This window comes from Coenobita brevimanus, chromosome 30 (genome assembly GCF_032717465.1).
Source record: "Coenobita brevimanus isolate Jiangsu-jjx chromosome 30, ASM3271746v2, whole genome shotgun sequence".
Taxonomy (NCBI): domain Eukaryota; kingdom Metazoa; phylum Arthropoda; class Malacostraca; order Decapoda; family Coenobitidae; genus Coenobita; species Coenobita brevimanus.
The window spans coordinates 22252965-22267099 of NC_136983.1; the positions used below are offsets into that span (position 1 = coordinate 22252965).

General features: G+C 42.8%; 1 protein-coding gene across 1 annotated transcript in view; it reads right to left on the minus strand.

Moving 5' to 3' along the window:
- Positions 1–1654: 1654 nt before the first annotated feature.
- The window catches only part of LOC145395249 (uncharacterized), a 66259-nt gene continuing 53778 nt past the window's right edge, over positions 1655–14135 (minus strand). The window contains exon 2 of the mRNA XM_080268938.1: positions 1655–1857. Coding sequence (XP_080125064.1) covers positions 1655–1857 — 203 coding nt within the window. The remainder of the gene's footprint in view (positions 1858–14135) is intronic.

Genomic DNA, 14135 nt, shown 5'->3' on the forward strand with positions numbered 1-14135 from the left:
CGAAACCATGGTCGAAACTTCAATTATCGGCACATGCTTTATAGCCTATATAATGATATATTATGTAATTGACGCATCCAATATGTGTTACTATAGCTGGTATATTTGTATTGATAGTGACACATAACAGAGCGAGAGTAGGGTAGAATGGGGCTGATAATCCCCGGCATGATAGAAGAGCATTGGTTCGGTAGAAGTGAGGAGTGGTGTAGTTTTGTGGTGGAATGATACGCCATGTATATAAGGTGTTATGTGGTCCTCGTCAGCCATGGGTTCTATTTTGTAATTGCTATCGATTATAGCTCATAACTGTCGTATAATGTTTGATTTAAGCAGTATCGTAATCAAGTATCATCATGAAGCACCCAATATCAGGATTACGTCCCAGTATACACCGATGCTGAGTCGGTTACTCAGCGTAGGCTTATTGTTATCTTTATGGCATACTGTGGACAGATTTCAGTAATACATCATTGTAAATGAAATGAAGCATATATGTAACGGGTGGACAAAAGAAACAAAATCAATACATAAGTATTTTACTCCTCCTCACTATCCAGGAACAAGTTCCACACGGTGACACATCACCCCTGACTTCGACTCTCCTATCATGCCGGGCATTATCAGCCCCATTCTACCCTACTTTCGCTCTGTTATGTGTCACTATCAATACAAATATACCAACTATAGTAACACATATTGGATGCGTCAATTACATAATATATCATTATATAGGCTATAAAGCATGTGCCGATAATTGAAGTTTCGACCATGGTTTCGAAGAGAGGGAGGGAGGGAAGGAGGGAGATGGTAGGGGTGGGAGTGTCCCATGTGGGTGGTGGGAGGAGCCTGTCTACTGACGTCACTCACGTGGCAGGTACTACGTTTCCATAGTATCGTTCGTATCCCTGTCCTTTATTTTGACATTCAGCCTCATTTCTCAAGGACAATTGCCTTAATTATTTCATTTAAGTACTCCACTATGCTGCCAAAAATTACCGCAGGGTATGAAACACACTGTTGCCAAATATCATACTGATGCAACTGTTACTTACTACGTTATTCTCAAAAAACGATGCGACATGGCCTCTGAAACCGACAGTAGTGCTCTGGTTATGAGACTCTTCTAAGACCTCAGACCTCATTTTCTTAGGAACCACTAACTCTCAATACTTGTTGAGGCCATCAGTTGTCTCCACTGACGCTCCAGTAGTTTGTTGTTCACGAGAAGAAGGTCCCACTGACTCCAGCAGCTCTTAGTTGCAGTGCTAAACCTGAAAACTTCTTCCCAAGATGGTCATATTGTACTCTACTGCAACCACTCTAGCACTGGTTGTAAATCCGTATCCTCCATCTGCTTCCTCTACAGGTCTTTTTCATATCACTGCATTACGGCTGCATTTCTTGCTAAAATTTTATTTTTTACTACACTGCTTACAATTGGGTCACAAGACCGATGATTCAGGCTGCCAGCATTGCCATGTACCCGCGCAAGATGGTGCTGCACCTCACTGATGTGCTGATCCAGCTTCCCGAGCCAGTGTGAAAGTTGTCCTTCTGGATTCCTTTGTCTTCAGACACTTGAGTGCTGTATGGTATGCCCTTATGATGAAGTAGGACCCATACAAGTAGAGGTGGAAGAAGTCAAGGCTCTTCACTGCCAAGAGCTCTTTACTGGTCGTTTCTTGCTGCAATGCACCACCACATGCTCTTTGTCACCCATCCGTGACAGAACTCCACCAATGCCATAGTCACTAGAATCATAGTCCACAATGAATGGTTTACTCTGATCTGGGTATGGCAACACTAGAGAGCTTGCCAACTCGTGCTTGAGTTCATTGAAGGCCTTCTGAGTCACTGCAGTCCACATAAACTTCTGCCTCTTTCCTAACAACTTGTGAAGAGGTACAGCTATCATTGCAAAGGCCTTGACAAGACACTGGCAGTAGGTATATAAACCCAGGAAACTCCGTATCTCCTTCACAAAAATTAGATACGGCGAGTTTTTCACAGCTGCCACCTTCTCCACAGCAGTACAAACGCCACCCATGCCTACAATGGGTCCCAGGTACTTTACTTCATTCTAGAACATGTAGCACTTCTTAAGGTTCAGCATGAGGTGCGCTGCTCAGATCCTGATGAACACCTCTAATGGCCTTTCCAGTTCTTGGTCAAAAGTCCATCCAAACACAATCATATCAACAAGACAGATGAGAGCTGTCTGTCAGCGCAGGCATTCCAGTACTCTATCCATAAGGTGCTCAAAAGTAGCCAGGGGCGTTACGCAGGCCACATGGCACCACTTTGAACTGTATAAAAGCAACCCATATGAAAAGATTCTATCCTCGTTATCATTTTCTGCAACCTTGACCTGGTGATATCCTGCTTTCATGTCAAGGGTGGAGGGCCATTTGGCACCTGACAGAGTATCCAGCATGTCATCAGTTCTTGGCAGGGAGTATGCATCCTTCACTGTCACTTCAATTAGGGCTTGATAATCAACACTACACCTCATTGAGCCATCCTTCCTCCTTTCCAGAACTACTGCTGACGCCCAAGGATTGCCGGACTTTGTTATCTCTCCTTGACGTTGAAGATTCTACATCACCCTCTCCATTTCTTGCCACTGAACTGGCTCCATCTTCCGAGCAGGTTGTTTAATCAAGCAGTGGTCCCCAGTGTCAATACAATGCTCTACTAGACCTGTGAATCCCAGGCCTAGGTCTCTGGTGGAAAAGACATCAGCAAGTTTCACTAGCAGTTGCCTTACCTGCAGCACTTGTGAGTTATCCAGGCACTGGCAACTCCTTTAGAACAGGTCTTGCAAGTGGTCTGGCAGATTCCCATCTTCTTTGACTACACTCCTTTCACAGACCTCCCACTGATGCCACTCGGGGTCCACTTCCTGGCACAGTCCCACTATTTCTTCCTCATTGATCTTATCCATCTTACAGGAGAAACTGGTCACCACAACTGGCACTTCACCTGCACCTGTTTCCAGCATAGTCCTCCCCACCATCACTCTGGCCTACGTTTTGCACCATCCATCAGGCTTCACCACCCACAGACAGCTGTCAAAAGAGCCACACACCTTACACTAGAGCAATAGTTCTGATTTTGTGGGTATCACTAGTGTGCAGCACCCTCACCTCACCACCAGAACTGGTATGTCTCACTACTGTGATGGAAACCGACTTTCCTCAGACCTTGAGCTTCATGGAACGGAAGTCCAGCTCACATTCCTTGGACATCAGATAATTCAGACGAAGAAGGTAAGGATTCTCCATGTCAGCCACAAAGACTGGAAGTGTAGCCTCTTCCCCTCCCACTTCAGTCCTGGCATCAAAGGATCCTCTCAGTTCTGTGCAGTGCCCAGTTGTGCCACACAGTCGTTCTGATGACATCCCTTGGACGTCAGATAGTCTAGACAAAGAAGGTTAGGATCCTCCATGTCAGCCACAAAGACTGGAAGTGTAGCCTCTTGCCCTACCACTTCAATCCTGGCATCCAAGGATCCTCTCAGTTCTGTGCAGTGCCCAGTTGTGCTACGCAGTCGTTCCGATGACTCAGGCATGTACTGATGACATAACACACCATGCCTCACAGAAGTCTGCCTTGAGGCTGAATAAAGCACCACGGAACACCTCTTGACATCTATTCTTCCATCTGCTCTCACACTGTCAGTCGAAGTTCTCTTGCATTTTCTCGGTGGTGGGGCTATTTTGAGAAAAACAGCCGGTTGTTGTCCCTTAACACCAGCCTTTACTAGATTTCTGCTTCTTTCTTGCCTTCTGCAGCCTTTTTCTTATCCTCCTCCTTCCCTTTTTTGGACAATCAAAACTGAATTGTCCCACCTCACCACATGTCCAACTCCCTTTTGTTGCAATCTTTGGCTTCCTTGCACTGTTCTGCTGTTGCCCCTTCTTCCTCTCATAACAATCCCCCCTCTTATGTCCAGGCTTCTTGAAGAAGCAGCAACCTCTTCTGATCTTCTGTTCTTTCTTCCAATTTTAGCAGTCCTCTTTCCTATGTCCTGGCTTCTCACAGTACCAGCAACTCCCTTCAAATTATTCCGCTTCACGTATCTGCCTCTTTCTTGCTCTGAATCTTACACGACGTCCTGCCTGCAAGCTGGATGTGTACTGGACCTGATGTAGGACTCATATTCCAGAGCCCTGGCTAGTGCTTCTTGCATGCTTCTTGACTGTGCCTGTTTCACTTGCATTTTCAACTTCGCACTCTCAAGAGCATCAGTGAACTAGTCCCTCAGAAGAATAGCCAACAGGTTAGGTGTTGCTCCAGGGTATGCCTTGTGCGCCATACTCTTCAGGTCATGAGCAAGCTTCTTAAGGGATTCACCTTGAGCCCATACACTGGTCTGGAATCTTGCTCTGTAAACCTCAGTCTGGTACATCGTACCGTATATGCACTCCAACACTTCTACTAGGGACTGACAACTGTTCCTTTCCTCAACTGACATCTGACAAAAAATCTCCACTGCGGCACCCTTGAGGCAAGTAGCAAGCTGCACTGCCCTCTGCCTATCACCCCACCCATTCTGACCCACAAGTAAGTCAAATTGCACAGAGTAATCTTCTCAAGATACCTTACCATCAATTCCTCGGGTTTCTTTCTAATTGGACCCCCATTATTGTCATGCAATTCACTGGTTTGGGGCCTAAAAACTTGGACATTATAATTAAGTCTAGGACCCAAAGCTTGTACATTCTGATTATTCGACCTTGTAATGCTACCTTTAGATGCTTGGAATTCATCAAGATTCACCATACACAGTTCATTTTTTACATAACCTCCCTATACACCAACCTGAAGCTCAGCAATGCAAAATTTATCTACAGTCTCAATTCTCTCACAAATTATCTTCAATTGGTCATCTCCATGCTCTCTGCACTCCATCACGTTATTGCTCACCTCACACTTCTGCTGCTGTAGCTCAGCATATACTTCCACCTTCAACTGTTGCTGTTCTTCCTTCACTTCTCCCCTTGAAAGCATCTAGCTTTCCCTGCATCCTCAGTTGCAACTTCTGTTGCTCCCGTAATGCTTCTCGAAGCCTTTATATCAATCATTCTGTTCTTCACTTTGTTCTTGTAGTTGTTCTCTGAGTTCTTTCTTGAGCTCTTTCTGTCCTTCAGTTTGCACTTTTAGTTATTCACTGAGTTTTTTCTCGGTCTCTTTCTGTCCTTCAGTTTGTGCTTGTAGTAACTTCATGATTGGAGCCAGAGACGCCTCCTCCTACCTAGCTTGGTTTCTTGTCTGTACACTTTCCGGCTTCATCTCGAAGGTTTGATTCTCTGCAGCACTTTTCTATCTCAACTGACACCACTTGTTATGTCCTCGTCTCACACTGCCACAGGCTCCAACAGCAGAACTTTAGTATAGGAAGAATTTCGCCCAGGGAATCGTTTCTTGAAGGGTTAGCCTTTTAATGCACACAAGTTCAAGGCAGGCGTCGTAAAAACACAGGCTTCTCACGTTCATAGTCTTTATTTTTCAAGTACTTACGCTGTCTGCTTAACTAATTTCACAAGTATCAGAGCTACACTAACTTCACAAGACCACAAGGAAACTGGTTCCTCTATTCTCTCCCTCATCCTTTTATAATCTTCCTTGCAACTCGAATGTTATTGGTACTCGTAGTGACAGCAGTTCCAAGTCGGAGACATCCAAAATATTCCAGAGCTTTTTTTCATTATGTAAATGAATGCTTTAGCATACAAACTGAAATTAAAGAATATTGCATAATTCAACAATCATCCAAATATAACATTACTGTATAAGGAGGAAAAAAAAGAATAAAAATTAATGTATAACTTTACAAAATATCTCTGCTCACACCAGCAGGCTACCTGGCAACTCTGACTAGCAACTGAAAATATGCAAACTATTCGGAATTTTCTACTGCCACTTAGCTAGCATTCCTGCTTCTCAACAGTCTAAAGTCTCTAGACAAACACACACTAAAGGGCAAGCAGATACACTCAGACACAAACAACCAGAGACAAGTACACACACACACACACACACACACACACACACACACGCATATTAATTGACACACACTCATACAATCAGACATGCATATTCACCCAAACTCACGCACACACACAAACACTCGTGGATAAACTAACACTCCCTTTCGCTTTGCGAACGCTGATGTTAAACATGATTTTAATGATGAAGTGTCTAACTACATTGGTTTATAACTGGCTTCTCTTAGTCTTGACAATAGAGTTGTAATAGTAAAACAACACAACAATATGATTCTACTGTAGTTAAGAGGGGGTGGTATGGTGTGGATATCAGGTTAAGGTATACAAGTATAAAAAACTATTAAAGTGTATGAAATTGTATGGAGGGCATTTCGACAAAAACCATTGGAACAAGGTCGAGCCAGTAAAGTCAAAGTAATCCTACCCCGACAGTTTGTGTTTTAAGCCAGTACGTGCAGTTATGGTGTAGTGTAAGTACACTCAATGAGTGTCAAGATAATGGCATAAGTGCACACTATGCAATTACACAGTACTATGCCATTAGTTTGGTATAGCTTATTAAACGCCATCACGGCAAATGAGTTCTTCGAGAAGAACCCGTGGTCTTACGTAGACAAAAACAAAAAGATAAATGAGGAAGTGAAGAACGGTTGTGGTGTTGGAGTGGATGTCGCTGAAAACGGTGAGATAAATACTCTGAGCTGGTTTAGTCATGTACTGAAGATGGAGCATGACTAGAAGAGTGTATGTCACTGTAGTGGAAAGGATGAGGGGGAGACCAAGGATGAGGCGGAGGGATTTAGTGGAGATATATGAGAGACGAAGGTGTGAGTTGGAGGGAGGGTAGCCAAATGGCAGGGGACAGAAGGACATTTAAACGATTTGATTGTAGCCCCCTTTTACGGGACAGAGGCAGGTAGGTTGACTGCAGATGTTTGCTACTTTCACCTCACAAGGCAGTAGGGTGGGATATGGAGAGAGAGAGAGAGAGAGAGAGAGAGAGAGAGAGAGAGATTATAGATATGAATATCTTCCTTATGCGTGGGTAAAGTGCGAACCTAATATCCGGCGCATTTGAAGGCCACACACTCGGATACCTTTATCCATTTAACGAAATCCTAATGTGTTGGATGATCCTCTGACCTACCCCCGTTGAAAACTAAAGACTTTCTGTGACCCCACCTAGACTGCAAGCAAGTATCCAAGGATATATCCTACTTTACAGTATAATAAATAAGACAGTGATATTAACCCGTGGTGCCCCGTCGACGTGAATTAACGTCCACACGTTTTGTCACTGCCAATCCCGTAGAGGTACATAAAACCGAATCAATTGCAAGGTCCCTAATTTGCATAATTTTTAATTTTCGTGAGTGATTTTTGGTACGTATACACGGGACACCTTCCTCTACAAGATGCCAGGCAGGGACAATGCCTTACCCAGCATGACCTCCTCCTCCCCCTGCATGCCATTGTCTCAACAATTCACCTGTTATCAGTGACCTGGCCAGTAAAGCCATGTCATGCCACGGTACGAAATTCAGGGCCAGAGTGATTCCCCAAGTCAATGACAATGTGGAGGACAAACTTTACATAGCATTAGAGGAAGAAACAGTCAGATAGGTAATTTGGCAAAAAAAGGTCAGGTATGGTGATGAGTTAGTGAGTGAAACAATGCTTATAATGCCTATATTACTGTTTGAAAACCAATATACTCTCGTACTACATATAAATTCGTACCAAGTAAATAAATAAATACCGTTTTCTTTGGTGCCAGCCTGTTAGAAAACCCAGTAAGGTACTGGTAACTGGATCGAGTATTTTAAACCTCAGGTGAGCGATTTCTCTATGAATTTTCGATGTTTCTCACCAAAAGCGGAGGTTTGAGTCAAAAAAAAAATTTTCCAAAAATGGTCGGGATTGGGGGGAGTCAGTGGTGGAAAAGTGGTCGGGATGGGGCAGGTTAAACAGCCAGTGGCTGAGTCGGTAGAGAGGTGGTTCACAGCCAAAATGGACCCAGGTTCGAATCCAGGCTGGAACAGAAAAGAGTTTTATTATGTAAATTACTATTCTACCAAAACACTTGCCAACATGTGAAAACAACCCCACTACTACCAATACATTAGTTCGTTAGGAAACAGCTCTAGCATGTACTCAGTATGGACGATGGGTGTTAGACGCGATGTGGTGTCATGTGGAGGTGAAATACGTGGGACTGCTTGACTTCGGGGACTGGGCTGTAAAGCCTGGCCCCAGAGTCAGACACAGTGAAAGAAGTAATAATGATAAATTAGTGATATCGATGCCGATATGGCAGACATTCTTGGATATATTGTGATATTTTTCCCTCCTCCACCTGTGATCATCTGCGCTTCGATCACCTCCTTTAAAAAACTGTTTCCCAGAGGCCCTTAATGTGATTAGTAGCTAATACATTTTACGTATTTCCACATCACTCCATTAAGGGAAGGCGATGGCTGAATCGGTAGAGAGGCGGCCTGCAGTCCTAATGAACCCAGGATCGAATCCGGGCTGGGGCAGGGAACAGTTTAAGGACTTGAATTTCCTGACGTCAGACTTTCCTGATTTACCAGAAAACCCGCTGACATGTCATAGAAATACCCCCGCTAATGGCAATTCACCAGTCCTGTATGAGACAGTCCTAGCATATATTCAGTATGGATGGTGGGTGTTAGTGCCGAAGTGGTTACATGTGGAAGTGTAGGAGGACTACTGGGTCTTGGTATCATTGCCCCCGATAAATAGGCCCTGAAGCCTTTACCCAGAGTCGGACACGTAAAAAAAAAAATAATGGTTATATCGTTACCAACCAGCGTTGTAAATTATTTCCTGGGTAACAGCAAACCATTATGATTGCCACTGTAATAGTGACAGGAAGGATGGAAGAAATAGTAAGAGAGGAGACGCAAATGTTGCGTCCATCAAGAAGCCAAAACTCGAGGCTCTTCCCCTCATCCCTGGCAAGTTGTTGTCTGCCCACTAGGGAACATCTGTACACTGCACAGTACGGTCCCGCAGAGTAAATTCCTTCCCTGTGGTAGATTTTTTTTTTCTATGCAAGGAAGAAGGAACCAAAGGCAAGGATCCCGCAAACCGTTCCTTCCAAGAAAAAACAAAAACAATACAACAGAGAGCCAAATTCAAGACCCATTCATTTCGAGGTGCCTGGACACACTGCATATGAAAGACTGGAGGTCACAGGAAATAGGAAATACAGATAGATGGAAGCCGTTCCAGAGTTAACCTGTTGCAAAAATTAAGGAATGGATGTAACAGTTAACTTTTGAATTAGAGAGTTGGGCAGAGAAAGGATAAGAGTTTGTTCCTAGGTGGGTACTACACGCCCGTTGTAGTGGTCGAGGGGTGCTACCAGATAGTTCAGAGAAGCAGTGACCATTGAAATAGCGACAGAAAAGAGATAAAGATGCAACGGTGCGCCGATGAAACAGAGGTTGAAGGGAGCTGGTAAGAGGATGAGAGTTAATAAGACGAAAAGCCTTTGACTCCATCTTATTGAGAAAAGCTGTACCTTCTCTCAACAACCATCATCCTTCGCTTATCGACATTTACATTCAAAGCCCGAAGCCCACAGCCACAAAATCCTGCAGCGATCTACCAAGCTTTTGTCCATTACTAGGAAGCAATACAGAATCATCCACATACATCACATTTGGGATACTTCACCGTTCTTTATTCATTATCAGTCTCATCCCTTTGTCCATAACTCTTAAAATTTACCTTACTAAAATCCCCATTAATAAAAATAGTGAACAGCCATTGAGACATACAAAGCCTTGTATTACTAAAATAATGGCCACATACCATCCAGTTATATGCCCACTAACCTTTATACAGGATTCACTACCATGATAAACACTCCCAACGGTATTCCACAGCTTTTCACCCACACTATACATACAACACTCGAAACCTTCTGTTTACCTCCCCATGTGCTTCTTTCAGAGCTATAAAGACCTTAGAGTACTCTTCATAGCCTTTTTTTCACTGTCTCATTACACATAGTTGACGTAAACCTCCACTGTAACACTTTAAAGTTACCCTGTTCGTCACTCACCAGGCCTTCTGATGCATTCCTTACTTTTGATTATATTTTCATATACCAACTCTACAACTCTGGTCAGTCCTATAGCTCAGTAATTTTTGCATACACTTCAGTCATCTTTTCTTCTTCAACAGGGATACAGTTACTGCCTGTACATTTCCACTCATCCGAGCTTTGTTTCATAAAAGAAAAAAAAAAAACTTTATCCCACAATACACTGCACTTAATTGTCTCTGACTGCACCTAATTAATACCCCGCTGCCTTTCAGTTCTTCGGCAACATCTCAGCATACCGGTACTTCACTTCTGCCAGCGATACATTTTCTGCCACTGCATTCCTTCTCTTTACACGCCAATCACTTATCATTCCCATTTTGCAACTTTTCAAAATATTCTCTCCATCCGCTCTGTACTTAATTTTCATTTAGTAGTTTTCTTTCCACTTTTATCCCTTACACATTCAAACCTTCCTCCTCTATTTCAATATTTTTGCACCTCCTTCAAAACAATTTCCTGTTATTAATTAATTTCCAACCCTTTTTCTTACGGCATCATTTCCTCATTTTTCTGTCTACTAGTCTCTACATGCGCTTTTTATTGAAACTGCATTCTTTTTTTTTTTTTTTTTTTTATTTGAGCCCCATTATTGCATTCACAGTGATAAAATTCTTTCTCTTTTCCTCCATAGCCTTTCAACCTCTTAATCCCACAAGGCACTACCTTTCTTGTTAACCTCGCGGCATCACACAGCTTTAGCAATCCTAACCCGACACGTTATCCAGAGCCATTTAATTTAATTTATTGACTGATTCCTGTACTACGTAAACTGATATTCGTCAGGCACATCTATCATTCTCAACTTCTCTGAAAGTCTCTCTCTCTCTCTCTCTCTCTCTCTCTCTCTCTCTCTCTCTCTCTCTCTCTCTCTCTCTCCCTCTCTCTCTCTTTGTTTCACGTTTCAGATCACAGTCATATGATCAGATAAGCCTTCTCATCATTCTTTTACTGACCTCAAGTCGACAACACCTCCAAACATTCTGGTTCCATTCATCATTTTCTCCAGTTTATCTGTACCATGTATATTTTGTGTGCATCTTTGTTCTTAAAATATACATTATTGATGCATAATCTCCCATTCTGACTCATGTCCTACAGTCATCTTCCGGTATCGTTCTCTCCAATATTCCAAAATGATCCATTTCATCATTCAAACTAACAGCGTCAACGCATGTCATCCATCACAACAAAAGCACAATGCAACCCTCAGCTATTTGCCCTAACACAGATATCCAGTTCCATATCTGCCGGCGGCTTAAATGCCCAAAACACTGCCCAGAACGAACACAGCAAAGGAAAAAATAATAATAATAATAATGAAATGACTGCCGAGGTCACAACACACCATCACAACAACATATAGGCTACATTCTCAAGGACACTGCACAATACACCTACACCAAGCCATCTTCCTCTTTCTCTTCCTCACACATCACATTTTGTTCATCCATGTACTGTAACTCACTACCACCTGAGGGACGGAACCCAGACTCACTTAGGATCACCTCCCTATCATGATTATCATGCCAGTACACCAGAAACTAGAGTGATCACACATCATTTTCACAAACTACAAAAAAGCAAAATGGACATAATTAACAGAAAAAAAACAGAACGATCCTTCAGCACACTAAACACATCCCTCACCAACAATGAAGAGCATAGTTTACCAGAGAATGCTTGTCTCGTAAAACAGTGCGATTCACTCCGATGCAACTCTTCTTCCCAACACATACGACACCCTCACAAGGCTCTGTTAACTAAGAAATGAAATTGAGAACAACATTAACGCAAAGAAAATTGAAAACTGGTCAATCTTTGCAACGAAATTCAACCATTCTGCAGACGCTTCTCGGCCGTATAAAATATTTAACGATATCTGTAAATTAAAAATACCTTTATAATCCATGCTGCCATTACTTCCAAGAACCAACACATCCCTTCCTACAGAGAACAAGTAGATATACTCATGACCCACTACACAAACAAAAATCATCATACACACTGCTCGCTGGCTACACACCGCTTGCTGGCTCAGTGGTAACGTTCTTGCTTGCCATCTGGTAGACGGGAGTTTGTGCCTTGCTCAGGTTGTGACAAGTTTCACTGACGAAGTAGGTGGTTACTGTCCCCCTAGAGGAAGGGGATGGATGTGTGCATGTGTGAAGGTCACAGCCTTGCCCTTAGATCGGACTGTATGAGCTCTCAGTTCCATTCTGGGAGGGTAAAAGCTGACGACCACGACCATCAAGTGATCCTGACCGACCTGGTGAATTACAGAAATGCGATGAGTGAAGAACAACCTTCTCTGCATAGGCTGTCCTTTTCATTTGACCGCTGCTTAACTCCCTTCACTCAAGAACAAATAAGTAACATTATCAAGAAAACAAAGACGTCTACAAGCACAGAACTGGGTGGTATCAACAACCTACACCTGAAACACCTATGACCACACGGCATCCAGGCCCTTACGAACTTCATCAACTACTTATGCCCATGCAGTAGAGAAAGTGGGAATCTGAGCCCACGCCTCCCATCGGTCGGAGAGTGTTCATCCCCCCGTTTCCCTCAAAGTCTATATAATAACGTGTCGGGACACGTGCATTAGAGAGGTTGGTGGAGAGATGCAGTTGTGACGCCACTTGGCGTTAGCACTAGCACAGAAAATGGATCCAACGATATTTGAACAAAAACTATAATACAATATGGCAGAATCTAGCTTATTGTATTTTATTTTTATTTATTAATTTTATTTCAGTATTTCAAGTAATTTTACGGGTTGATGTACTGCTGGTGATAAAAGGTTGATGGTCATGAGTTGATGAAGAGTTGATAAGTTTATGAAGGGTTAAGGAAGATTTGGTTTAAGATAAGTAAGGGGCTGATGAAGGGTTTCTTCTTAACTATGACACGGTATATAATTCGGTAAATATAATGAAAAGATAGGGATTAAAGAAAAAATGTTAGCATCCACCCGTTTATTACAGAATTGGATATTGTACATTATATATATATATATATATATATATATATATATATATATATCCATCCATCATCCAGTCCTACTTTGCCCCATGAGGAGTGAAGGAGCCCGGGGCTAGTCAGTTGGTCCTGACATTTAAGATGAGAGTGACCAACCTCACTCATCCCTGAGTGGCATTAGGTGAGCAATAAACCCCAACCACCCCTTGGATATAAACCTTCACCTGCTCAATCCAATTGGAGCACAATAATTACGCACTAAACCACCAGGCGCCAAAATTTGGTTATGTGGTTACCACCCAGCATAGTAAATGGTTTCCTGGTGTACAGGAAACCATTTGGCTTGTCACTCAGTGTAGAGTCACCCATAGGCAGAAGGAAGAAAGAATGAAGGAATGAAAGACAGAAGAGGGAGTGTAAAGTCACCCGTAGGAGGAAGGACGAGGAAAGAATGAAGGAAAGAAAGATAGATGAAGATGGAAGGAAAGAAGGGTGGAGGAGAGGACAGGGCAGACACCCGAGAGCATCATTACATTGAGTGAGTGGATGGTGAGCGCCCCCACCTACCACAAATATATATATATATATATATATATATATATATATATATATATATATATATATATATATATCGTTTCGTTTTCGTTTCATTTCGTTTTTGAAGGCTCCAACATGCTTGCATGCATCAGCCTTAGTCACCTAATGGCGGCTTTCCAAGCTGCACGGTCCAAGGTCACACTTAACCCGTCAAGTCCCGAGGTTTTCCGCACCTCCAACATCCCCCAGTCCTGAGGTATTTTCGAAAAAAAAAAAATTTGGCTAAAACCTCCACTTTTGGTGAGAAACATCGAGAATTCATAGAGAAATTGCTCACCTGAGGTTTAAAAAACTCAATCCAGGTAGGAGTTCCTCCTTACCTGACTGGTTTTCTAACACGCTGGCACCAAAGAAAACGAGTTCTATGGGAGGGTAACTATTTTATCCACTCATAAACGGTA